The sequence below is a fragment of the Sorex fumeus genome, unplaced genomic scaffold (genome assembly GCF_029834395.1).
Source record: "Sorex fumeus unplaced genomic scaffold, SorFum_2.1 ptg000033l, whole genome shotgun sequence".
NCBI classification, from domain to species: domain Eukaryota; kingdom Metazoa; phylum Chordata; class Mammalia; order Eulipotyphla; family Soricidae; genus Sorex; species Sorex fumeus.
In genome coordinates this window covers 1,998,879-2,026,682 of record NW_026606090.1, presented here as the reverse complement: position 1 = coordinate 2,026,682, position 27,804 = coordinate 1,998,879, and the positions used below count along the sequence as shown (strand labels likewise).

The window sequence follows — 27,804 nt, the reverse complement described above, 5'->3', positions numbered from 1 at the left end:
CCTAATGCCTCCCTCCTCCCTGCATCACCCAACACACACACACACACACACACACACACACACACACACACACACACACACACACTCAAATACTCCATGCTCCAAGGTTCTGATGTTGGAAGGATGTCAATTATTAAAAACCAAGAGATCTTTGAATTCTTTGCAGGAAGGGAGGATGTGACATAAAGTTGATACTCATGGAAATGAATGAAAAAAAAATATCCCTATGAATTTATCTATTCATCTCAGACCATTTCAAAGGAGTTGGTCATTGCCGAGCCTTCAGGGGTCATTAGAAAATTTTACTATCCCTACAGGCCCTATGTTTAAATCAGAAATCAAGGTTTCTTCATTTCCCTTAAAGGGGATATTAGTGAAAATTGCTCTCTTGGATGATCACATTAATTGCTTCCTATTCCTCTGACTATTTAGCTCTAATACCTTCAAACCACTGAGATGCATATTCAGCTTTTAAAATGGCTCAAGTAGAGAAATCCTCCCTTCCTACTGGGGACCTGCTGACGAGGCTCAGCTGCAGTGAGCAAGCTGGGGACTCAGAGAGCTTGAAGTGAAGTTCTGAGAAGACAGATGGGGCTTTGCTAAACATCTGGTACTCGGCACCCAGAACTCAACTTTCTCCTGCAATCCTGGACCTTCTGCAGCAGGGACCTCAAAACCAGAGCAACCTCGGGTCTCATCTCCACTTTTCCCAATCCATTTCTCCTGCTTCCTCTCAGAATCTGCCTGGCTTCCCAAAACATCTCAGCTTGTTTGGAGACTTCTAATCTCAGGATGAGAGTTGACCAATGAACTCTGACCCTGCTAGGAAGTCATAGATTGACTATCTTAGGTCAGTGGAAAGTAAGTCAATACTTCAACAGAAAAAAATAAAAACATAGGAAATGAGAGTTTTCCAAGGCAGGGCAAGGCCTAAGGAGGGGCTAGAGAGAGGGCGAAGACACTTGGAGAGGCCTGAACCCCTCAAATGATACCTCAATACCTGCTTACTAAAGCTGTTTGTGTCATATGCAAATATGGTTATCTTGGAAGCAATTCTCTGTGTTCTAGAGGGCAGAATGGCATTTCCTCACCAAGCATGCTGAAGGCCCTGCGCTGGGTGTACTGCCACTTCATCTTGAACGGGTGCACCAGCCCCTGATGCCTTTCTACAGCGATGCAGGTCAGCGTGAGGATCTCTGTCACGACGGCCGTGCACTGGACAAAGGGCACCATCTTGCAGATGAAGGCGCCTGCAACAGGGCAACAGGCTGAGTTAGACAGCAACAAGGATGGCGGTTGGTTCTCTATCTTGGGCATTGTTTCAGCTAATGCAAGCCCGGGGCCAAATCTCATGACGTTAGTGCAGGATAACCACAAAGTGAAAAAGAGAGGTGGCCAATAGTTTCACCCCTAAACTAGAGTCCGAGCTTCTCAATTACACATCAACATGTATAGTAAAAGGAGAGGGCAGGGAAGTATCTGGCCTTGAAGACAGCATGAAAGGGCCCAAGAAAGGGCAGTTGTGGTGAACGGATCTTCTGGGGTCAAGCCACAGAATAGACTTTGCTTCTTTCTCCCCTTTCGCTTTCCCAGCCAATGAGAGAGAAGGGATAATCTTCATCAAAGACTCTCAGAGATCTTTCTCATTCTCCTCTGACTCCTTGTTCAAGGCTTTGTAGCTCAGTGACACCAAGCTGCTTCGCTCCACCCCTCCCACCCTCACCTCACTGTATGGTTCTGTTTAACTTTACCAAACAAGGTACCAAGTAACACACCACTGCACTCAAGACTGATTTTACTTGACTAATACGAGGTGTCTCACTGGTGGCCCCTCAGCAAAGACTTAACCTATAGCACTGTAGCACTGTTGTCCCGTTGTTCATCGATTTACTCGAGTGGGAACCAGTAACGTTTCCATTGTTAGACTTGTTACTGTTTTTGGCATATCGAATATGCCACGGGGAGCTTTCCAGGCTCTGCCGTGTGGACGGGATATTCTTGGTAGCTTGCCAGGCTCTCCGAGAGGGACCAAGGAATAGAACCCAGGTTGTCCATGTGCAAGGCAAATGCCAAAAAAGTTGTGCTATCCTAGGGCCCCCAAAATAAAAACCATGCTTTTTTATGGTTGAATACTTGGCCGGGATTCAAGGATCGCCCAAGCAATAATCAGGGACCCCGGGGACCACTCCTAGTGGTACTCAGACACAGACAATAGGATCAGCTAGTTCAATGTGCATCACTTGGGTCCAGTGGAACTGGGGTCATCAAGGCTACACCCACTGGTAGTTGGGGGGCCGTGTGGTGCCGGAGATCAAAATCAAGACCTCACACATGTAAGGCCTGTGCAAGCAACCTTTTCTGTCCCTTAATTAATATTTGAATGTATGGTCAGTATTTTAAATTATTTAGATTGCTTATCTGATTTATATGTATTGGGAAACCCTGGCACTTCTTATTTTTTTTTTTTTTAGTTTTTGAGTTTGGGGTCTACACCCAGCAATGCTGAGGACTTACTTCTGGTTCTGTGCTCAGGAATCACACCTGACAGAGATAGGGGATTATGTTGGGTTCCAGGGATCAAGCCCAGGTAAGCTGAGTGCAAGGCAATCACCTTACCTATTGAACTATCTCTGATCCCTGGTATGACATTTGTTTGAATATGTCCTCCACATTGCCACCCCATTCATTATTCTGAACCTCATCCACTCAGGGAATATTAGAAATTGTAGGGACTCTAGTGGTCATGTAGCCCAGTTTTCCTTCAAAAGAGAAAAACGTGTTGCAGTTTGGCTGTAGCATGTGCCTGGGACCCTAGCTGTCAGTTCCCATCTCAGGCCTGCTCCTGGCTTACCTTCACGCACTGGTGCTCCTGTCTCAGAAAATCCCCTCCCATCCTTGGCTGAAGTTGCCACTCTCCACTGCCACTTCTCCCCCTTCTCACCTTCCTCACTTCTCTTCTCCCACTTTCTCTTTAACCTTTTCATCTTCCAACTCTGATGCAATTTACTTATTTGTTTCTCTTCCTGTTTGTGGAGACTTTCCCCACCCCAGTTAGGAAGTAGGCCCTCCAAGAGCTAGGAAGTGTACCTGTTTGCAGTCTGGGCCATTGCCAATAGCATTCGGGCAATTCCTGGAGGGTTGGATTGAAGAGCATGTGTAAGAAAGAAGATCTTTTTTTTTTTAAGAAAGAGGATCTTAATTTCGGAAGGTACCTCCTTTCTGCAGCACTCTGGTGTGGGTATCTTGGGGGAAAAAGTGTTTCTTCATAATTTCACTCACTTCTAAATATGTTTGCTGAAGCTTTCAGAAGAGCTTTCCAAAAAGCACCCTTCTGCATATTTGAGAAAGCTTTTGTTTCACTCCTACATCTCTGTCTTGCTCTGTGGTTCAGAAAAGAGCAACCACATTTAGGCTATGGTACATCCATGGCAGAAGCTAGCAAAGGGGACTGCTCTCTCTGCCCACCCTCACCTGAAAGCCTTCTATGGCTGAAGTGGAAATTTACTCTTCAAATGTTTGGTTTCAGTTGGATTTGAAATCAACCTAAAATAAATTGGCTCCATTTAAAAGAAACTTCCTGTTAGCAAAGATTCTTTTGTTTCCTCGCCTGTGAATTAGGGTTAAACATGCAGACATGTGTTACTCTAAGCACTCTGCTTCTTTCACATCTTAGAAGCTTCGAATGGCAAACCAGGTACCAACTGATTGCATTCCCTCCCATCCTCCATTCCAGTTCCCCAGATCACAATCTACTCCATGTTAAAGTTCTACCTTATCCCCACCAAGCAATTTTAGATGTCAAGTGAAGGGATGGACTTTCAATATTAATATATTTCAGGGTTGGGAGACTGATTATGCTGCATATGAATTAGTTTACTTCAAGTCCTGTTTTTTGATATGCTTCCTGCACAAACAAGTATGCAAACATATAATTCATCTGAATATTTTTCCTACTTTTTCAATGCATTTAATCAGAATGTCTTTATTCTTTCAATCAAATTGTTTAGGGAAAAATCTGGGACAGAGGCCAGATGTGGCTCAATAGTAAAGTGGATGCTTTGCATGCATAAAAACTCATTTGATCCCTGACACTGAAAAAAAAATCTTAAAAAGAAATAAAAATGAAAAGTTCGACCAGCCTGTTTAAGGAACTCCAAGAGAAACTTGCTGTGAAATGGACTGGGATCCATTATCAATACATTTTAGGTCCAACTAATCAACCACTGCAGAAATGACTGCAACTTTCTCTATGGTGTTTTTTTTTCTCAAACGTATTCATCTACTCTCTCAACCTGGGACATTGTCAACTGATGCCCTGATGTCCACGCGGATCGATTCTGACACATTGGATCTATTAGGCCTTCAACTGACACTTCTATGTCATTATTTGTCGAGAGTGATTCAAGTAGTCAAGGACCCCGAGGTGAGAAGCGCCGGTAGGTACAGGCTGTGCTGTGTCCTACAAAGCCTCCCCCTCATCAGACTGGCTGATGGCGAGAATTGAGGTAAATTCAGTCCATTTGTGGCCAAGAGGCTCTCAGTGGCTAAAGGACACCGAGCTCTATGACCTGATTTTGCAGAAAAAAGACCCTGCAGCACAAATGAGTTAAGTGATTTGTGTCCACACAGCTGTTTATTGACAGAAAGTGGGTGGGTGTCCAGCTCCTCTGGCTTAGTTCTTCCCAGCCCCACTTATTTTGGGGTGCCCACTCTGCAGGCCCTTTCTGGGGTCTGCACACACAAATCACCTCTTTAAGAAAACACTTGAGAATTCTGCATCAAACAGCAGTTCCTGAGTTCATCTGGTCGATTTGATGAATCCAGACAAGCGTTTGCCCCAGCTCATCATTTCTGAAGTTTCTCCAAAGTTCTAACAAATTATCAACCAGATTTCCTGGATCCTGTCTCTAAGATTCCTCAGTGTCGCAGCCCACACTTTACAAGGGCTGCAGCTCCAAGTTCTTTGAAAACTAGAGAGAAGCCTCTCAGCCTTCTTCTACTCTCGCATCTGGGACCTCTCACTTCTTGCGAACCAACTTTGCTTTGCCCTGTCTCAGGGATCCTTTGTGGGGTTTAAACAACATTGAAGAATTTAATAGACATTGAAGAAAATAACCTGGTTGACATTTTTTCCTCTTCACTGCAATTTTAATTGCCGATTATTTTAGACCCTCCTGGCTAGGGCACTGATTTCTTGGTTTGTCCCATTTTCTGGTTCCTCAGGGGATGAAGCAATATTCAGCGGGCCTTTCCACAATGGCTATGGCTTTTATGAAGCTCCCTCAGCATATACCTGCATTTGTATCAGCAACGTCTCTCTGCAGGCACTTAACACAGTGATTTTAGTAAGAAATGCCACTGGGAAAGATGAGGCAGGTAGCTCATCCAGCTGAAATGGGGAGGAAGGAGGAAGGGAGGGTTGAGGACACATAATTGAAACTCACCAGACTGCATGTAATTAGTTCCTTCTGTAACCTCTGAGCCACCCTGGTGGTTGCTGTGCTGTTCCATCCCTTCAGGGACCTGCCATCCTTCCCAGGAAGCTCGGGCATCCAACCTCCTCCCCCTACATTCCATTCTGTTAAGCTCCTTATCAAGCAACTGTTGTGCAGAACAAACCAACTTATTTGGTGTATTTCTCCCTTATTGCATCACTCAACTGAAAGACACATTTCCTAAAACGGGCATTCTTCCTTCTGTGTACTCTGTTAGCCAGAGAATAAAAAGAGCTAGATCCCACCAGTATGGTTTGCCTCTGTGGCCAGTTCCATATCTGTCACCTCTGAGTCTTGCCTAAGACGTGACAATATTTTATTTTCTTTTTTAGAGGTTAAGGATAGGGTGTTTGCACTACTACCCGGAAATGCTCAGGGCTTGTTCCTGATTCTGTGTTCAGGGATCACTCCTGACGGGGGCTTGAAGGGACAGTATTTGGTGGGGGGGATTGAACTGGGGTCAGCTGCCTGCAAGGAATGTGCCTTGCTCATTGCATTATCTCTCTGGACCCCATAGTAATGATTGTCTTTTGTCTGCTGGATTAGAAACAAATTCTCTGGTTTAGTATTTACTGCCTTCCGTTTACCCATTTACATAGCTATACATTAACATGTTTATGTAACTTTATCATCCAGCATGTGAACTCACTGCTGTTAACATAAATGGGGCCCATTCTCCTACATTCTCATGCCTCTGACACGATGTTTTTTTCCCAATCCCCCCATGCACCCCATATAGCCATACACAGTGTAGGTCTCAATGATTAGAATAAAATTGTTGGTCTCTTTTTCTCTGAAAATGATGCCTGGGAATTGAAAATGGTTTGGCCAGAATTAGTTCTCCTCCTTGTATAATAGTGATTTTATAAAAGAATCAAGTGGAAAGGACTGTGTGAAAGAAACAGATCATTCATATGTAGAAAAGATGACAAATGTTCCTTAATTAATATAGAAAATAGTAAAATTGAGCTATGATTTCTGGAGTGTCTAATGATATAAGCACTCTGTGAAGTATTTGTTCCAAGGCTGGGGGAAAAACAGCAACTTGAATAGATATTTGCAATTTTGAAAGAAAAGACCCATGTACATTTTCTGTGCTTGAAATCATGACCGAACCCAATATTAAAAACAACCTGACCTATAATCACATTAATTTCTTATACACCAATAAACAAAAAACAAAAAATCCATAGTAAAACCAGTGATATATCCTATCTCAACTCTTTCATAGCTGGAAGCTTCTCATTTTGCCCAACATGCTCCTCAAGCAGCTATGAATGACTGATCTTGCCACCTTCTGACCCTATCCCATTCCTGTCCCCTAGAGCAGGAGGAGATTGGGGACCTAATTCAGTATAGGGAGCGGATGCAAATCTTTGCTCTCTACACTGTGGTTAAGAGCAGCAGAGGGCCTCTGTGATGAGGACAAGAGTGACACATGGGCTCTGTGTCACTCTGTGTCACTGTGTCTTGTTCTTACCAAAATTCATATGGCTTCCACCCTCACCTCCGTCCTCAGACCTGCACTCGCCATATGCTGCGTCCCTGTCTGTCCTCTGTGGGTGTCAGAGTGCTACTCCACTGCATTCACGTGGTCCACACAGCACTGCTTCCCTGCCAGGACGCACTCTGGGCCAAGGGGAATGCAGCCCTGCCTCTGCCCCATGCTGTCCTGACAAATCCAGGTGGAGTGGCCCCTGGAGATGTAGGGACAGCACAGCATGGCCGAGGTGCTTCAGAAATTCTGCATGCTCTGAATCTGCACCAATTGGTACCATTGATTGTGACCCCAATTTGGTGAAAAGAAACAAAAAACTAGATTAAAAATGATGGAGAGAGAACAAAATAGAAATCTGCACTAAAGCAATAGTGGAGGTAATAACTAAAATCTTCTGTTGCTTCTCGTCTACTTGATAATACCGGTGGTGGGGCAGAGCTGACAAATGTCACTCACCAGTTCTCCAAGGGAAAGAGAAAAAAAAAAAGTTCTCACTCCTTTCTGTGTTCACCCCTGGTTTAATTACTCCTACCACAGCTGATTCCAAGTTCCCAGCCACCATCCATGGACATGGTCTTGGAAAGAGATGGTGCCAATGGGGCACCTGTGGGCAGCTCCATCCAGCCCCAAATGTCACAGGATGCCCTGTGAGTCTTCAAACTCATGAAACGCCAGCTGAAGTTTGCTTTCTGACTCCCTCTTAGTTTTCTTTTCTTCTCTATTCCTTCTGTGGATCAGAATCATTTTTTCCTTGACAGTGGCCAGACCATGGTGCATTAACAACGATTTACTATGACAGTTAATAATAGGCATCAGCTCAACTGGCACAAAATCAATCCACCTGCCCCTGCGAGGTTCCTGTCAGTGGATAATTGGGTGCAGCAAACAAACAAGATACCTTCTAACTGGTACAATGTAACTGGTACAATGTTCCCTGGGGTTGTCTTTGAGAGGGTGTTTCTAGAAGGGATTAGCATTTGCACTGAGGAACAGAGGAAAGCAACTGTCCCCTCCCTTCTCTCTCCCAGTGTGGAGGAGCTGCTTCCAATCTGTTGAGGGTCCAAAGAGAACAAAAATGTGGTGGGAGGTTAAAAGTATTTGCTGCCTGGTGATGTGATCTCAGTAATTGCTCTTCAGCCCATGAGGTTCCAGGGTTTCCAGGCTGCAGAGTCATAGGGGAATCTATTTTTTCTTGGGTTCGAAGGTCTTCCGCAGCCTCCACCATCTGCTAACCCATCCTGCAGGGCGACACTCTGAAACTCACCAGCCTCTGTGATCATGTGAACCTAGCCTCTCCATTAATTCGGGTATGTGATATCTCCCCCACTAGAATTTATCTAGCACATGAAATGCTATCTCTGCTCTCTTCTGCATGCTTGGTTCTCTCTACTTTGGCCCTATTTACACTACCTCTAGACCTAATGTTCATGAATATTTATTTAGTCCTGTGCCAAAAGTTCTTGACATTGGGGGGCTATTAATAAGTCAATGGGAACATCCCAAAGATGCCAAGAGGTTCTTGAAATTTGGTCTTGTCCAAAACATACACACTTTAAGGGCAGAGAGATATTACAGAGGGCAGGGCGCTTGCCTTCCACGCGGCAAATCCAAGTTTAATATTTGGCACCCCATACGGTCCCTTGAGTAGTACCAGGAGTGATCCCTGAGTGCAGAGGCAGGAGTAAGGCCTGAACATTGTCGGGTGTTCCCAAAAACCCCAAATTAAAACTAACAAAACATCTGCACTTAGAAAGCACCTATAGGATTGGGACATTTGCCTTACAGGGTTAATGCATTAAAAACTACAATCAGGACTAGGAAGATGATCCACGAGACTGGAGAGTCCATTGCAGGCAGGAGTCCGGGTCCCCTGAGCATCACTGGGAACATCCCCCAAACACAGATGTGATTCCAAAACAACAAAACCATTTTTCATTGCTCCAGTGACTATTTGGTGACTTCACAGCCAACAGGGATCCCGTGCCTGGTTGGTCAGACTGGGAACTGCACATGAAGCAGGAGAGATAGGTTGGGATTCAAATCCCGTTTGAGAGCCCCATGCAATAATGGACAGCTGGGGATGGGCTCTGAGGATAGCACACAAATTTAGGAGCATTCAGCACGTTCCCAGCATCCCCAGGGAGGTTGAGAAATGGACCCAATGTCCTCTATGGTTTCTACCTCAGACCTTTTCAAAGACCCGGGTCCTGGCTGTGCCCACTGAGAATGATACTGCAAGTTCCAATGGCCACTTGAAGAACACCTGTGGACAATGGGCATGTGGAAGTTTTGGGCGCCACAATTAATGCAGACCCTCCCAGCAGCACCCCCATGTGGGGACATGTTGGCATCTCCACTAGCCTGAGCACTGAGGAATATATCAGCTTCCCCTAAGTCCTCTAGCCCAGATCTTCCCTGAGCAGGCAGAGCAGGCGGCACCACGCTTGGGGGAATAAATCCCAGCGGGCGGCGGGAACCTCAGCTGAAAGGGGCCACTTTCTGTTGGTTGGCTTGAAGAAGGTAGATTTCCAGAGGAGCACTGACAAGTTTTCTCTGAAAAGGGGATGGTGGGACAAATAAGTTTGGGGACCTCTGGATCTCCTGCAAACAGTGGAGCCTCTCAATGCATCCAGAATTGGTGTCTTTTGCAGAGCCTGAGACTGACCACAGAGCTTCATGCCTTCAGGATGCACACTTGACCACCGAGCCAGTTCTTTAGCCCTGAATACAGGTCACGGTCACAGTCACGGTCCTCCTGTTATTCATCGATTTGCTCGAGTGGGCCCAGTAATGTCTCCATCGTGAGACTTGTTGTTACTGTGTTTGGCATATAAAATACGTCACGGGGAGCTTGCCAGACTTTGCCGTGCAGGTAGCTTGCCGGCTCTCCGAGAGGGGTGGAGGAATCAAACTCGGCTCCAATTGGTGTCTTAGGACCCTAAAAACTAGCCCCCAAATCATAGGTTTCTCGGAACTGTTGGGGGAGGGTTCACTGACGTTCAGAGGAAGGCCAAATCCAGAGTGTCTCCCTGATTTCAGAGCTTTCATGCTGTTCCTTTGAAATTACCTGCCAGCTTTCAGCAATGCTCCTCATTCCTACCTCCCTCTTCACACCTGAACATAGCTGAGGACCACCCAGTTACCTCTCATCTCTACATCATTTCCATTTCCCAGATGGATGTTTTTTTTCTGAACATGATTTCTCAGCCCTCCAACCTCACCCCCAACTTTGCGATGGTAATAATTTTCCAAAATATCTCTGGGTGCTCCTGTGTGGGGCAGATGCACTTAACACATTCCCAAATGTGCTTCATCTGAACCTCTGCACTTAACACAGACCCAAAACAAAAACATCCAGAAAATTGCTCGCACATTATTATGGGTTTGTTTTTTACCTAGTACCAGCTCTGCTTTCTCGGCAGTAATAAAAAGAGAGCTAGGCAGTGTGAGAAAGTCCACTACTGGGAACATTTCTCCCACCCAGATACCACTTAGGTCTTTGGCTATGATGGAAGCAGGTTTGCCTTTAGGGCAGTCTCATCTGCCACCATCTCCAATAGCATCTCAAGCTGGACAGCAACCAGTTGTGAGTGAATGGACACAGTGCGAATGTAGGAAAGAACCCTAATTGCAGACTCCTGAGTTCTCACTGCTTATGCTCCACTGAACTTACCCTGACTTAACTCCTCTTTCAGCACCGATCGAAAAAGAGGCACAGTCAGATAACCCTTTAATCCCATACTTACATAAAAACACTCACACATATGGTGTTTGCACCATTTTCTTACCATGTGTGCAACTCTGTGTGTGCGTGCACACAATTCCAAGCTTCACTATGCAAATGCTCTTTGGTAATTTTTTTATCCTTATAGATTTTGTTTTACGATAGCACAGCGGGTAGGGCGTTTGCCTTGCACGCAGCCAACATGGCCGACCAGAGTTCGATTCCTTCTCCCCTCTCCGAGAGCCCGGCAAGCTACCGAGAGTATTCAATATGCCAGACACAGTAACAACAAAGTCTCCAATAGAGACGTTACTGGGCCCGCTGGAGCAAATTGATGATCAACGGGAGGGCCTTTACTTTACTTACTGCTAATTCAAATTCACCTAACCACCTAATCTGGATTGCTACCAGATTGCCATTCCCAGCCTGACATCCCTTGGTCGAGCAAGACCTAGGCTCCAGGACACAGTTTCAACTTTGATATCTTGGCATCTCAAGGATCTTCAGATCTCCATCTTCCTTTTCTCTTTTGCTACATGGCTCACCCCTTCCTCTGCATGCTGAATTTAAGGCATACAGAAGGACCTGGATTTTTTCAGGAAGCTGAGCTCTCTCCTGTTCTATAGCCAGAGAATAGTGCATAGAACGCCACTATGTACTGTTCCCCTCGTATCTTGAATTTGACATCATGGGTAAGCATTTACCAGGCATTTCCTGACTTCAAACTGAATGAGTAAATGCATGAATTAATGAGCAGAGAACAAAAACTCTGTCAAAATAGATTCAGATTATGTACTCTAACAAACAACATCGCCTGGGTTTCCTTGGAAAAAGCCAGACTTGGCTCCAGAGAGGAAGAAAAGCATTTAATAACCTAGAGGCCGATTAAGGAAATTGTAATTTCTAAAAACTGGAGTAGAAGGTTTCATAAAAGCTTATTTAGGGCCATGTTCACCCACTTAATTTGGGGCAGCTGAATCTTGTTCATCAACAAATCAAGCAGACAAGTAAAGTTGATTGTGAATAAAACTCTGAACCCTCTTTGGTGTAATGACAACTTGGAGAAATAAGCTCTGCTGGCATAGTTCCTGGTTGCTGTAGTAACAGTTTGTGTAGACTAAGAGACCATCAGAGAGAACAACTAAACCAGTCTACTTGCTCCTGAAAGGTGCTCAGCAGTGCCTCCTCACTGCTAGCCAAAAGAATCAACCACACCTTTGTCGAAGGAAAAGTAAGACACGGAAGTGGTGTATGAGAGACCAGAGGGGTGTAAAATGTTCTTGTGTTTGGAGAGCACAGGAGGAATTGTGTTTAGATACAGATTCTGGGACCAGAGAGATAATACAGAGGTTCAAGAGCTCCCTTGCATCATGCTGATGCAGTTCGGTTCCCAGAACTGCGTGTTCTCCTGAATCCTTTAGGTGTAGCCAACCCCCTACCCTTACTCCCCATCCCAAGAAAGATTCTGACTCAGGAGGACTGAGATTTGAGTTTTGTGCTCCTCCCCAGCCTCCTCCACACTAAGCGCCCCTTCCACATGAAAGAGAAATCAGAGTTGTTGGTTCCAAAATAACAACGCTCCTAGTTCCTACTGAAGCAGCCCTCTGTATTGACCACTTTAGGACAGAAACTGGCAAAAACTTAATTGTGATGCCCTACACAGTTAGTGCCTGGAAGTAAAATGGGTTGAAGTAAATGTCTCAATATAACCCCAACAGTTTAGTAGGTAACTGTGACTCATAGATCCTTCACACAGTATTTTGTTTTCCTGTCAAAGATTTCTAAAGATTTTGTTGGGGGTCATCACTGGGATTGAATGCAGGGTCCCATCCACAAGATACACATGCTACCCCCTAAGCTATGATCTGGGCCGCTCCTTAGGATTGTTGGTAAAGAATTATGTTGCCTGTTCTCCTGTCACCAACTCATCTGTCCAGAGGGTTTAAGTCTGGGTGTTCTGGCAGTAATAGGAAAACGTAAAAACGTAGGTGTTTATTTTCCAGTTCTCTCACTTAAAAAAAAAAAAAATATATATATATATATATATATTTGATTTTTGGGTCACACCCGGCGATGCACAGGGGTTATTCCTGGCTCATGTACTCAGGAATTACTCCTGGCGGTGCTCGGGGGACCATATGGGTTGCTGGGAATTGAACCCGGGTCGGCTGCGTGCAAGGCAAACACCCTACCCGCTGTGCTATCACTCCAGCCCCTAAAATATTTTTAAAGATATATTCCCTTTTCTCAAAGAGTGAGACTATTTTTAAAGATATAATTCCCTTTTCTCAAAGAGGGAGACTTGTATACACGCCAGTTGGCTTTGCCTACAGAGAAAGTATTTTGTGGGTCTGATCATTACCAGAAAGTTTAAAAGGAAGTTGACAGAGTTCAAAGGGAAAATTTAATTTAGAAAACAAATCTTCTTAAGATATTGAATAAGAATTTCGTTATCATCGTGGTTACCGAGTTATATTTGCAAACACAGATCCCAAGAAGCGTTTCTGCAAACTTGAGGTAGTCAGCGATTTCAGACACATTTTGCTCTGCAGCTTCCGGAGATGTCCTGCAGAGGGCGATAACGCCTCCCTGGGTTTAGATGCCCCGGCGTCCGCTGGGGGCGGGGCCCGAAGCTTCCATACCTTTGGTTGCCAGGAACTTGGACCCAAATTCTAAGTCAACCGGATTCGTTGTCTGTAGGCTATGAGTAAGTCTAGAGCAGATAGGATGGGAGAAGGACATGCAGCAAAAGCATGAACGAGAGAAGGAAAGGTGAACTTCTCCGAAGATGCAATCTTGGGGAGGAGGTGTTGAAGAGCTGGAGACAGGGCAAAGAACCCCCAGACTCAGGGTGCAGGAGTCAGTTTCATGTAAATTGCTACGGAAAAGGCGCTGGATTTCCCCCCCTCTTATTTAGCTTCTCCTGAATGCCAAACAAGTATCTGAGTGTCTCTGGGCCCACTTGGTGTTGGCAGTTTTCAGCATCCAATTCTGTTGGTGCACGGATGGGGCAGAAGTGGGAGAAGCGGCAGGATGCACTGCAGGAGAGACTTAGCCCCTGTCCAGCACCGCCACTGTGGTTACAATCCCAGCGCCGAAGCCCATTTTTATCAAAGCGTGTGCAATTCTCCATTGCTCTCTGCAAGAGCCCCCTCTGCCTCCTTGCCCTTTGCAGTGTGGCTCTGCTGCTGCTTCCAAACACGGGAATCTATTTTCCCACTCATTGAAGCGGGGCTGGTGATGTAACTTCGATGTTTTCTCTTTTTCCCTGTTCCCAATAAATCAACGGTTTCACAATACATTGCTCTTGATGCAGATAGCTACAGAGACTTTAAGCTCAAATTCAAGAATTTACAACTATGCAACACAGACCAATAAGCCATATAAGGTTATCTGGAAAATACTATTCTGGTAATAATGAATGATAAACTGAAAAAGAAACTAAAAGTGGATATGGTAATGTACAGTTGTTTTGTATGGATGCATATTGTACATGTTTGCCATATTACATAGCAATTTACCTTTTATTTTATTTTGGGGGTCACACACAGTGATGCTCAGGGGTTTCTCTTGGCTCTGCACTTAGGGATTACTTCTGGTGATGCTTGGGGGATCATATTGGATGTTGACGATTGAATCCAGGTCAGCCACATGTAAGGCAAACTCCCTACCCACTGTACCGTCGCTCCCAGCCCCTAGAACTTTTACTTTCACAAGTCTTATCATACTTATTGAGCACAAATCGATTCTACACATAAGTATCTCAAATTTTCAGTATAGATTTTCAATAGAAACAGAGTGCAGCCAAGCAGCTATGATCCACTTCAGCTAATTTCTTTAATTCTAGAGTGGATCACTTCTTTGCTGCAAGGCAGAAATGTTCTGTTCCCAGGCCTGTAGATAAAAAATCTACAGCAAAGATAAATGACAGCATTGCCTCAGCATCAGCACCGTGTTCCCCAACCTACATTATGGTCAGAGTAAGAGGACCTTAATGCCACAAGAAAACGTTGTTAAAAAAAAACACATTTAGATACGTTATTAAAAGGTGGTTCTCGACTTTAAAGATTTATTATTTATAGGGAGAGATGTGGGAATTCTTTATTCTCAGGGAAGTCATAAGAAAGACATAGGTATGAATAGGAAATGTCATAAGAAAGACATAGGTATGAATAGAAAATGTCATAAGAAAGACATAGGTGTTGAAAGTGCAAAATGCCTGATTTGCGTCTCGGTTTGTAGTTGCTGTTCTGGGATTGACCGCGGGGGGGCAGCAGCATCCATTACTTTATCATTCTTCAATTTGGTCTCCCCAAGAGGCACAGGGGCAAAAGTAACCGTTAATCTGCATGAAGACAGTCAGGAATAAATGGTGCCATGGGGTTACAACCCACGAGGGTCTGACTCTAAAATACACAGTCATTGCCATTGTATTAGTTGATCTTTTCTGTTTCTGTTTCTCCCAGTTTATGGGGATACAGTAAAAGGTAAAGGTAAAGGCCCTCCCGTTGTTCATCGATTTGCTCCAGCGGGCCCAGTAACGTCTCCATTGGAGACTTTGTTGTTACTGTGTCTGGCATATCGAATACTCTCGGCAGCTTGCCGGGCTCTCCGAGAGGGGCGGAGGAATCGAACTCGGGTCAGCCATGTTGGCCGCTTGCAAGGCAAACGCCCTACCGCTGTGCTATTATGGGGATACAGTATTTTATTTTAATATAGCAGCCACACCTCATCCTACTGGGGTTGGGTAGGGAGAAGGACCACTCCTTCCGGCCAGGTGCATGGGCCTGGGAGAGCAGTGCTTGAGCCCCAGTGTTTAGGGGCCACCAGGACTACACAGTGGGGCCGTGTGGTAATGGGGATGGAACATCAGGTCTCTCTCACGGGGTGCACGTACTCTAACACTTGAGGGAGCCATCTCCTGGGTCCTGGTAATTTTAAGAAGAATCCCTGGGTCTCTAATAAGCAGTTATCTTCATTACACTAGGTGATGTCCTTCTCAGAAACTCAGTCATGGCTATATATATATATATATATATATATATATATATATATGCGGTTTGAGCCTAGTTAGATGAAAATCAATAACCACTTACTGGAGCACTTCAGAATTCATCTCAGAAACCCATGCTTTTAAGACCTGAAAAGAAACAAGAAGTTCGGGTCCTGTTGAACCTTTTTTTCTTTTCTTTTTCTTTTCTTTTTCTTTCTTTCTTTCTTTCTTTCTTTCTTTCTTTCTTTCTTTTTTTTTTTTTTGGAGACAGGTCAACAGTAAATAGCCAAGATGAAGTTTCTCAGTGTCATTCAGTGACCTTCCAAGAAGTACTCAGCAATGTGTCCTTGACTCTTGTTCAGGCCAAGCATGGACATGTGGTTCTCAACACAGTCCACCCTCCTTCCCCAACCAGGGAAATGGGCACAAGAATCAAGGCCCGATGTGAGCCAAACAGCTTAAACCTATTTGCTCTGGGAATTACTGTGGGGATTTTACTGGCTGCGTGTCTCTTCCCTGCCTTTCTTCCTGCAGGAGAACTTCCTGTTTAAGCATCATGCAATTTGAACCACTTTTTTAAGCATACAGTTGAATGGGACTGATTACATCCCTCATGCCAGCCATTTCATCCTTCACACAGAAACTCCACATTCCCCTTGCCTTCCCTCTGAGGTCATGTTTAATCTTCTTGCTGTCTCTATAAATTTGCCTGTGCTAGATAGTTTGTGTAAGTGGGATCTTATAAAATTTGTCTGCCTGATTTCACGGAGCATAATGCTGAGTATCAGAATCTTATTTCTTTTTATGGCTGATCCATATTCCATGGTGTATATAACCACTGTTTTTTTCCCTCCGATGGAAAGAATTGAGGTAGAGCGTCAGAAAAAAAAAAAGAAACAAACAAACAGGAGCTTACAATACCACATCCTCCTCAAAGACACCCAAGAATAAAACCACAAGAGCGAAGAAAATGAAACTAAATGTAGAGAGAGCGAATGAGGAAGCCCTGGAATAGTGGAGACACCTAGATGCAGCCGTGTCTGAAGCTAAAAGAACCCTGTTCCAGAAGACAGAATTCTGTCAGCCCCCACCTTTGCTAAGTTAAACTTGAGCATCTCTACTTGCAAACCAGAATCTTGACACAACACTGGTCAAAGAACAGGCTTGGATGGGTTCTTCAAAAAAGCACATTTAAAGGGAGGTTCTTTTTAAACCTCTGCAGTATCCAGTGAAATATTTCAAACTTTCTCAGTTACTTTTATATCTTATGCTAAGTGTAAAATGTTCATCCTGGGGAAGGGAATATTTTCAATGTATGCCATTGGTATTATCACCACCCTGCCCACCAAATTTAGTGATTTTCATGGCCCCTAGTAATTTCTCTTCTCAAAATGTGTCCTAATAGATTCCAGGGGGCAGTACCCAGAGTCTAACACTGTGGCAGCATTTTATGTTGGAAAGAGTTAACTTCCAAACCATCATTGCTGTTGGACCTTTCTTTGTTTTTAAAATTTTTATATTGCTTTACTTTGCAATATTTATATAAATGATTCAAATGAATTATTTTATTTTCCCAAAAGATTGAAGCAATATTTTTAGTTGCAAAATGCACTTTTATGGTGGGAGTATATTTTTATGTTGCGTTACTTTTAAAATTAAACCACTCTTCCATAGTTTATATCATTCCTGTTTAATGTTTTTCAAAAATCCCCACAAGACTGTTGATTTTGACATAAATTTTGTCATATTTAAATTTCCCCAGGAGCGCTGATATTTCCAAAATGTCAGCATGGAGGGAACATTATTCAAACACATTTAAGTGATATTTTTTAGCCAACAATCTAATAGCAAAACAGGCGCCGGGACATTCCAGCCTTAGGGCTCAACTCTGAACACACCTGAAGAATAAAGAACCTCTCACCAAATGAGAGCCCCACAGTATCTTTTTAATTATCTGTTACACAATCAGACAGCTCGAAATCACTGGAACATCAGCTAAGTGTTTGTGCTAGTTCATGGTGGGTCACCTCCTCCCCTCTCTTCACTCCCTTGCAGCAAAATTCTTGCTTTTTTCTTTCATATGATACCTTATGCAAAACCCTTCAGAGAGGGGCTGAAGGCTGGTCTTCCCTACACACTATTCACCATGGCTGCAGTATTAAGCCTCAAATTCTTACAATGATCATTCATAGCCTGAGTTAAATTCTCTAGAAGAGGGAGTCATTCTTTTAGTCCTTTGTATGACTTATAGCCCGACCTTTCCATCGATTTTGACTTCTTTCCAAATCCGTCTTAAAAGATTGCAAAAATAGACTCATTCTTAACGACTTTCACAAGTAACTGACTATATATCATAGATGGTTGCTTCCAAATTTCAGAGTCTTGCCTCTCCCTAAAATTCTGAGTCTTATTTCTATTTTGAATTGGATAAGACACTTGTCTTGCCCACGACTAGCATAAAATGGGATCGCAAGCCCCATCTGAAGTGATCCCTGAGCATGGAGCCAGAAATCGGCCCTGAGCACTACTGAGTGTGGCCTCCAAACCAAAATTAAATTAATAATACTCAGTGGCACAGGTCCATAGAATGGGCACTTTGTTTTTATCTTTCTTAACAGCTCGAGTCTTGGTGCTGTCCATAAGGGAATATAAGAACCTCTCAACCTTGGCTGCAAATGACAATTTCTCTTGGGTAAGAGGGTGGTTATCGGAATTAACCAGAAAAATCGCTCCACCAACTAAGAACGGCCATGCACCACCACCCATGGAATCAAGAAAGAGCTATCAGTCTGTCAATCCTGTCCGTGTCCGGGCCGGGTGAGCTTTCCCATGTTGAGTCAAATTAAGCCGCAGGCTCCACTCCTGGTGGTGCCCTTCTAGCACAGCGGGTAGGGCGTCTGCCTTGCACGCAGCTAACATGGCCGACCTGAGTTCGATTCCTCCGCCCCTCTCGGAGAGCCCGGCAAGCTACCGAGAGTATTCAATATGCCAGACACAGTAACAACAAAGTCTCCAATGGAGACGTTACTGGGCCCGCTCGAGCAAATCGATGATCAACGGAAGGGCCTTTACTTTACTTTACTCGAGCAAGAGGGTGGTGGGGATATCTGAAAATTGGATCCTGGATTATCACACTGAGGTCAGTGGCATCAGAACATCTAGGGGAGGGGGCGGGCATTGTTAAAAAACTTCTGGGAAGGAGGAAGGGGTTCCTGGTATTGTCTAGATTAGAAATGTTACTGTTAGAGCAGGTGCCCAGAGAAGGAGTGTACTGACCCGGGCAGGCCTGCTGGGGGCAGCAGGCAGACCCGCACCTGCGCCTCTCGGGGTGTCGCTGCGGTAACTGCTCAGTCATTGGGAAGACTCCAGTATTTTAGGCCTCTTCCTGGTCCCTTAGAAAACTCCACTCACTGCAGGGGACCTGAAGGCTACACACTCCACCACACTCCCGTACTTCCATGGCCCTCATGAATGCAGATACGCCATGAACAGCCACGAAGGAGGCAGAGGCCTAGGAGGCTCCAGGAACTCAGCCCTAAGCCCCCTGCTTGATGGCAGCCACTCTGAATCTCCTCGACAGTCCTTGACCTGGAGAGCTGAGCTAGCAGACACCCCGAAGTCAGACTCATGCCTCCCAGCCCCCCAATACTGTGCATTCTGGGCCATCCCCCAGCCCCTGCATGCTCTGTCTTGCCTTTGATTGGAGAGTTTGTTCTGTTTTGTGTGGTGCCGGGGAGAGAACTCAGGGTACCACTCACACAAGGCAATTGCTCTACCACAGACCAGGCCCTTCCACCCCAGCTCTTTCCTTCAATGCCTCCTGCTCATCTTCTTGAACTGAGACCTGGCTGGTCCCCAGAGACACAGTATTCTCAACAATTATAATATCTTGGGACATACAGCACAAGTCATGCATGGAAATAGTGAGTGCAAGAAAAAGCTGTGGTCCAGGGATGAGTAATAGTTTAGAAACTGGACAGAGATGACAAGGTGAGAGAAGGCTGTGTCTCCAGGTGTCCCAGTGAAGAGTGTGGTACAGGAGAAGGATTAGGTGCTGTGTGGAGTCAGCTGCAGAACATGAGCATCCTGCCAGTGGCCTCTCCGCAGACATGAGGATGAAAGGAAAGAGATCACGTCTGCAGCTTCCAGAAACACACAGAGAAGGTTTGCTCCAGCAAAAGGCAGAACAGGGGAGGCAGGAGAGGGCTGAAGACAGGAGCAAAGTGGGACATGACTAGGCCCCAAGTTCCCCCCTTGGCACCAACATATACCCCAGCACTTCCAGTGGAGCCCTGGGCATGCCCACTCCACAAGCAGCACCGCTGGACGTTTAACCCACAGACCCACACAACTGGATCACGTATCACCAGGAGTGACCCCCTCGCCCACCCCCTGATTGCTCCCAGAAGGCCCCTCCCCCACCCCTCACCACCCCTAAAGAGGTAAAACATAAAGAAACAGGAGCATCAAGAAGGAAAAAAGGAGCTCTGGGAACGCTAAAGAGAGCAAAGGGGTTGGGAACATAGGTCATAAGGAAAAGTGTGCTGAATTTAGCTGTAAAATACAGATCATGTCCGAGAATTTGGAAGAACCTCAAGATGTTTTGAGAAAAAGAGAAAAGCAGGAGAAAGAATGAGACAAAATGAGGAGGAACAGGAAGAAAAGGTAAATTCTGTGACCACAAGAGCATAGTGGGAATGTCCTTGACATTGCCAGAGATTAGAGAATAGGGAGGGGACAGAGGTCCAAGGCCTGAACCCTAATTTCTATGGCGACACAATGCAACCTTCACACAATTGATAAAAGAAAGCCACAACCAAAAGCTTATATAATTCCTTATATAACGCCCCCCCAAACACACACACACACACACACACACACACACACACACACATTCCCACCTTCACTCATTCATCTGTGGTAAAAGTTTCTGGGACAAGTGCGGAAGAAAGTCAATGGCTGGTGTTCAGAGGGTGACGCTGTACTTGTGGACTCAGGATATGAAATTGCTTTTGCTACTTGGTTACACATAGATACTGAGGCCCTCCCTGGAGTTATTTCTGTCTTACATGTAATTCGTGGAAATAACTACATGCTGATCAATGAACTTTGTCTCACCTGTCACTTATGGTTCCAACTTGGTTCAAAAGTAAACTCAGGGTGTATAGCAGGTAGGGTGTTCAATACCCGGAACCCTAGAGGGTCCCTTAAGCCCAGCAGGAGTGACCTTTGAGCTTTGTGTCAAAAGTAAGCCCTTAGCTCTCACTGGGTATGGCCCCAAAACAAACAAAAAACAAAAAAAGTAAATTCAATGCCAATGCTCAGTGGTTTTCTGGAAAAGTGTGTGTGTGTGTGTGTGTGTGTGTGTGTGTGTGTGTGTGTGTGTAATTTAACTTTCAGTTGATTTACACAGTAGAAATAACTTGCCCCCTAATTTGAAGTTCAATAGCTGTCCCTGAACGGGCCCTGTAGAGAGGCAGGAGATGCAGAGAGTAAGGCAAGGAAAGCTGGCAAGACTTGGGAAGAGCTAGCATGACAGGGGCTGGCAGAGAACAGGTCCAAAGGCTCTTTGGAGACTGTCTGTGCAGCCAAGTGTGAGAACCTTTCCTTCCATGGGGGCTTCTGCCAGTTTCCTGTGCAAATAAGTCACCTGGGGACCAGGACTGCAGCTCTGACTCAGCAGGTGCTGCCGCTTCTGCAGAAGGGGCTGCGTGGGAGGAGAGGGTCTGTGTGCCCTTCCCTGTCAGCAATGCGAGAGGGGAAATCTCAGCAGAACAGGCATCTCTGAGCACGAGTCCCCGGGGGCTGCAGGGCGAAAGAGACTGGGGTCCACCCAACCAGCTGGGCTGCTTCCAACTGCAGCTTATTTGGGCATTTCTAGTTCGATACCCTCAACCTAAACATTTGACTCCGAAGCTTCGCTGAAAATTCAAAAGAGCAAAAACAAGGACTGGAAATGCAGACCTGACTCACTGGGGTGCAGAGTCCAGGCTGAAGCCCTGCCCCCGACTCTTTAGGGGGAACCATGAGCCTGCTTTCTGCTGTTTTCTGGGGTGCCCTCTATGCTTTTTTTTGGTTTCCAGTCTCAGCCCAAAGGCAAGATTCTAGGTTTTTCCATAACTTTTAATATACATTCTCTCCGGCCCCTTTCTGCCTCATTTCCCTCCATTCCCCACATATAAATGATCTATTCCTGAGATGCCACATGCAGTTTTCTTGAAATCCATCACCTTCTTCCCTCCAAACTTTGGGTCTGTTTCTAAAATATATTCCATATTCTTTTCTCTACTGGAAAAAGGCTAAAATGAGCCCTCAACACCTCACTCAAGCACCTGCTGTCCTGGTGAACAGGGTGAGCAGTACTACACCCGCACTGTGGCTCTCTCTCGGATCCAATTCTATTTGTGGTCATTTGGGCTTTTTCCTCCTGGTCTCTCAGGCTGGCAATGTCGTAAATGAGCTCTATTCCTTTTTGTGCCCCTCAGAGAATGCTTTGCCTTCAAGGAGGTGCTCAATAGCCTCATGAAATCATAAATTGCGAATTAATTTTAGCTTTTAGACTGCATTCCCGGATCTCTCTTTTGCTAATTTACCAAGGGAGTTCTGCAATTATTGCCTGATCACTCTGCATTTCTCTCTCCAGGACCTCCGAGGGCTCTCTCCTCTCCTTCGAACTTTTCTCTTGGCATTGCTTGCTTCATTTAGAGAAGAATGTTTATTGTAGAGCTCCATTCCCAGATAAACACAGGCCCCCTCCAGTTAAGCACTCCTTCGCAGAATGCCTTACATTTTCATGGAATGATTCTTGCCCCCCCCAGCCCTCCCCTCTCCCCCCTTCCCCCTCCCCCCGTATTGCGCTTCAATGAATACTCTCAACCCTGGCACTTAACCAATAAACACACGAGCAACATATTATGGACACAATTGTTGGGCACAGAAAAGTTGACATGTAAGGTCCCCAATGAACAAGGAAGCAAGTACCAGGGAGTGAACTAACTCTTCACAGTGCTCACTCTCCTCCAGAAACATCCCTGCAGTTTCTCCTCAGCTACCTCTTCCCACCTCCAAGCCTCTATAATTTCCAGTATCTCACCGAAACACAGAGACCCAGAGAAATGTTAATTTTTGAAAGAAACCCCAGCACTTGAGTCAAAGTACGATGTAGGCCTTTAAATCCCCAGTATAAGATCCCGCTTTAATGACGTTCTCCTTTGTAAATGGAACTATAGTCAAGTCACCCAGACATACCAGTATACTTTATGTATCAGCTTTCCCAAACATTTCAAAGATACAACTTCTGTGACTTTCTCTTAAAAGGTTAGAAAGGATGATTCTAAATTTCCCCTTATTTCTTTATTTACTTTGGTCTGGTGGGGAGGTTTGGGGGGGAACATACCCTGCAGGGCTCAGAGGCTTCTTCCGGCTTCAGGGCTTAGACGTTGCTCCTGATGGTTCCTAAGGGACTATATGTGGTACCAGCCTGGAACCTGAGCCCCCTGCATGTAGGCAGATTCTCTAGTTCTCCACGGTATCTCCTGAGCCTTAATTTCCCCATTTGCTCTATGGAGTTTGTCTCATTGAACAAGTCTGAAAAATTCCTCAGTGCATCATGTTGTCAGAATGCATCAGCAAATCTCTAAAACAATTCACACCTTTCTATGCATCTTCTCCAAGCAATGCTGGGTAACTTGGTGGCTAATGCATCTTTGAAAATATTTACACTAGAGATAAGGCAGGAAGCAAAGATATTTGCATGCCGACCCTCTCCCATTTAACTCCTTACAAGTGAATGAAGCAAAGCCAGACCAGGGAAATATTTGGGGGTATCTCAAATCGGCAATAATGAGATGAGAGGAACACTGTCTAGGGCACAAAAGAATATTTAGCAAGGAGGCCAGACACAGCTGGCTTTGCAGGTGCAAAACTCTACTTCTCTCTCATCTGAGCTTTCTATTGCCAACCTCTCCTGAGAGTAATAGGAAAGTCTAGAGAATAGAGAAGCCCAGCTCAAAAGTGGAGGAGTGTATCCTCTCCAAGGGATACCAGAGTGCTAGAGGGGATAGAAGGCAGCAAAGAGACTCGCCTACTTGGCTTCTTTGGGAGAAGCTGCATTACTTGGGGAAATACAGTGCCTTGTTTTTATCCTGACTTCCACACAATGCTCACAACCAGTGACCCCCACCTGACTTCTGAGGCATGTCCCTTCCCCAAGAAGAAAGAAGAAATTCATTTCTCATACTTGTCTTGTCTGTCTTCCTCCTTTCCCCGACTCTCCTGTGTAGTGTTTAAAACCCAAAAGAGGGGCTGGAGCGGTAGTACAGCAGGTAGGGCATTTGCCTTGCATGGGGCCGACCCGGGTTCGATTCCCAGCATCCCATATGGTCCTCCAAGCACCATCATGAGTAACTCCTGACGGCAGAACCAGGAATAACCCCTGTGCACTGCCGGGTGTGACCCAAAAAGCAAAAAACAAAAACAAAAACCCAAGACAAGTTCAAGGCATTGTTTCTCCAAGTGGGTTCCATTTGTTGCTAGAAGTTTGGAGTGTGTCTGTCTGGGGGATTACAGACAACTGTCTGGAAGGGGCGCCGGTGACCTGGGAGGGATCTGCGGGGCGAAGAAGAGGGGATCTGGTATATGAAATAGTATTACTTGCGTTTGATAAGAAAAAAATGGGGAAAGAGGGGGAAATCTTGGGAATTCTGGAAAAGGGAGTTACAATCCCTAACAAGGGGTGCGACTCCCTGTCTCGGAGTCCCTCCTGTATGATTCCTCGCTGAAACACCAAGGCATAAAACACAGGCAAAGGGTGCCCAAGATCGACCCCAACCCGATCCAAACACCCAAACCAAACAACTTCTCTCCAAGTTCAGGAGGTGAGAAGTTCTCCAAGACATCTGGGTCGGTGCGTGCGGTCGAGAGGGACGGAAATGACAGCAGCGAGCTCTGCTGTGGTGTGTGTGGATGAGGGCTGAAGCGGGGTGTGTGTGGGGTGTTCCTCCGGGAAGGCTGTTGGGATTCGGGGAGGCCGGTGGCGGCTCAGACTCACCCCCCAGCCAGTGGTCGGAGATGTTCTGCAGCATGGTGACGGGGATGCAGAAAAAGGCGATGAGCAGGTCGCTGAGGGCCAGCGAGCAGATGAAGATGTTGGTGACGGTGCGCATGGCCTTGCTCCGGGTCACCACCGAGAGCACCAGCGCGTTGCCAAAGAGCGCCAGCGCGAAGATGAGCCCGCCCGTGAGCGCCAAGGCCACCTTGGCGCGCGCGGGCAGCTCCGGGGTGTAGACGAGCGGGCGCAGGCGGTAGCGGGCGATGAACTGCTCCCGCGTCAGGTTGTGGTCCCGCAGCAGCCCGGAGAACTGCTCGGGGGTGATGTTGAGCGCCTGCATGCCGCGCGCCCCGAGCGCTGAGCGCACACACCCCACTCCGGGCGCTCTCGGCTCCGGCTCTGCTTCCGACCGGGCCGTTGCAGGGGTGGGGAGGACCCGGTGGCTGCAGCCCGCGACGCTCGGAGGAGAGGATGGAGCGGCGCGGGGAAGCAGGGATGCGCGCGCGGTCCCAGGGCGGGAAGCTGGGATGCGGAGCCTGTCCGCCGCACCCCAAAGTGTGGGGCGGCTCGAAGAAAGTTCCTTCTCCCGCTCTTCCCGGGACCGCGGCGGGCCCGAGCGCTCCCCGGCTTCTGGCCGCGAGGTGCGGCCAGCGCTCGACTCGGGCGCCGCGGAGGTGGGGCTGAGACTCGGCCGCGCGCCGCTCCCCACCCCCCTCCCCGGGCGCCGACGCCGCCCGCGCACCCCTGGGCACAGCAGCCCCGCGCCGCCAGCTCCCGCCCAGCTCAGGGCGCGATTGCTGGGCCCACGGGAGGTGTTTCACCGTCTCCCTCTCTCTAGCCTCCTAAGGGAATAGAGTGGGCCCTAGCTAGCCGATGCAAACTAGCATGTATTCAAATAATGGGTTTTCTCCCCCAGTTTTCAAAGGAAGGCACCTAGGAAACTGCAGAGGTGGCGCACAGAGCGCCCGCTTTGCTCCTGCTGAAGCCGTTTCCCTACACCGTGCAGGATTCGACCGATTCTGAGGTGTGGTGGGGTCGGGGCCTTTTCATTACAACTGTGGGTTCCTGCCGCCGCCCCCCCACCCCCAAATCAAGAAAATCTAAGGAGACTTTTAGCTCCTCAAAGACACCCCCAGCACCCTTTCACATTCACTCCCAGTTCCTGCCCCCGCGCCCCCCCTTCCAGGACGTCAACTGTTCTCTTAAGTGTATAGTGCTATCTCATTGAGCCTTAATTTACAATTTACCATGTGAATGCTATTGAACATTTTCTACGTGGGCTTCTCCAGGACCATCCCCAGAGCTTCACAGGCACATTATTCATTCCTTCTCCGTGTGGTTGCCTTGGACAGAAGGTTGTGCTGTGAGAACCTGCAGCCGGAATACAGAAGGTCCCCCTTTCTGCAGCGTGGCTTTCCGTGGGGTTAGAAGATGCTTCAGGGAAGACAGGCAGATAGACTCAGAGTCACAGAGATTCAGGAAGACCACATTCATGTAACTTTTTATTGCAGCACCTTTTTATACCTGTTCTAGTTTAGTGTCACACACTCTTGTGACTGAAGAGCACTGTGTGCTGAGGGGCTGGCACTTCGGCTCCTTCATGCACACACACACACACACACACACACACATAATTGTTTTTCAAGTAATCTTCTAGTCTGTAGCTCATTTATAGATCAAACATGATCCAGGGTCTACAAGGACAGGAAGACACTCAAAAAATATAGAGTTGATTTCTGGTGCATTTCTGGAGGTTTTGGAAAGGTATTCCATAAACAACTGGCTTGGGGTCAGAAAGATAGCACAGGGATGAGACCCAGCAGTGAATCCTGGAAGAAAGCGGATCTCTGGAGATCTCTCTAGGTCCCGGACTGAACCATTCCACCTTGGCACCTCAGATGGAGCGGGTGTGCCCTCTCTGCCCACTCCATATGAAACCCTGGCAACCAAGAGCATCTAGGAGCAAAACTCAGGTGTGCAGGTTCCAGGACTAAGACTCCAGGCCACATGGTGGCAGTGGAGATGGCTGTCCTTTCCTGTCCCCCCACCCGCTTGCCGTCCTGGCTGTTATGCCCACAATCTGCCTCCAGACACCATCTCAGCACACCAATGGCCTTGATCCAGAGACTATCAAATGAATCTCAAAATGGATTAGCTCCATACAGAGATGTCTCTGGACCCCATCCATTAGAATTTGAGAATTTGAGAATTTCAAAGCGGCCACTCGACCTCTCATGATATTCATAATAAGCAATAGAAAATAAATTATCTAGCATCTGCCCCTGGCAGGCAGGCTTGAATGGTGGTGGGAAAATTCGAGCAAACCATAATGCCCAAAAGTAGAGAGAGAGTATGGGGGAAATTGTCTGCCTTAGAGGCAGGGGGAGGGTTGGGATGGGGGAACAGGGATAATGGAGACGTTGGTGGTGGAAAATGTGCATTGGTGGAGGGATGGGTGTTCAATCATTGTATGACTGAAACTCAAACATGAAAGCTTTGTAACTATCTCACGGTGATTCAATGATAAATAAATAAAGATAGTATAGGGATGAAGACATTTGCTAAGGACCTCACCAGCTAGGAGTTGATCCCTGGTGCCACATAGAGTCTCCTGAGCACCACCAGGAGTGATCCTTGATCACAGAGCCAGGAATAAGTCCTGGCTGCCAAACAGCAACAGCAACAAAAGTGTTCCAGTATTTTGCCCATTTTCTGATTGAATTGTTTAGTTTCTTTTCTGCTGAATTTTTAGAGTTCTTTTTACATGCTGGATATTGTGGATATCAGTCTTTTGTCAAATAATTGTTTTTCAAGTAATCTTCTAGTCTGTAGCCCATTATGTATTCTCTTATGCGTCCTCACAGATCAAAGTTTTTTGTTCTTCATATCAGTTTTTTCTTTTATTGATTTTACTCTGTCAACATACCAAATCCTAGTGCTTCTGAATTTTATCCTATTTCTTTTTTCTTCTTTCTTATTTCTTCCTTCCTTCCTTCCTTCCTTCCTTCCTTCCTTCCTTCCTTCCCTCCCTCCCTCCCTCCCTCC

At 46.2% G+C, this 27,804-nt stretch overlaps 1 protein-coding gene across 1 annotated transcript in view; it reads right to left on the bottom strand.

Moving 5' to 3' along the window:
- QRFPR (pyroglutamylated RFamide peptide receptor) overlaps window positions 1-25,127 on the bottom strand; it is a 36,734-nt gene extending 11,607 nt beyond the window's left edge. The window contains exons 1-2 of the mRNA XM_056116887.1: window positions 24,760-25,127; window positions 1,092-1,250 (exon numbers count right to left, since the gene is read on the bottom strand). Of these exons, the coding sequence (XP_055972862.1) occupies window positions 1,092-1,250; window positions 24,760-25,099 (499 nt within the window). The 5' untranslated portion in view covers window positions 25,100-25,127. The remainder of the gene's footprint in view (window positions 1-1,091; window positions 1,251-24,759) is intronic.
- Between the last annotated feature and the right edge of the window lie 2,677 nt (window positions 25,128-27,804).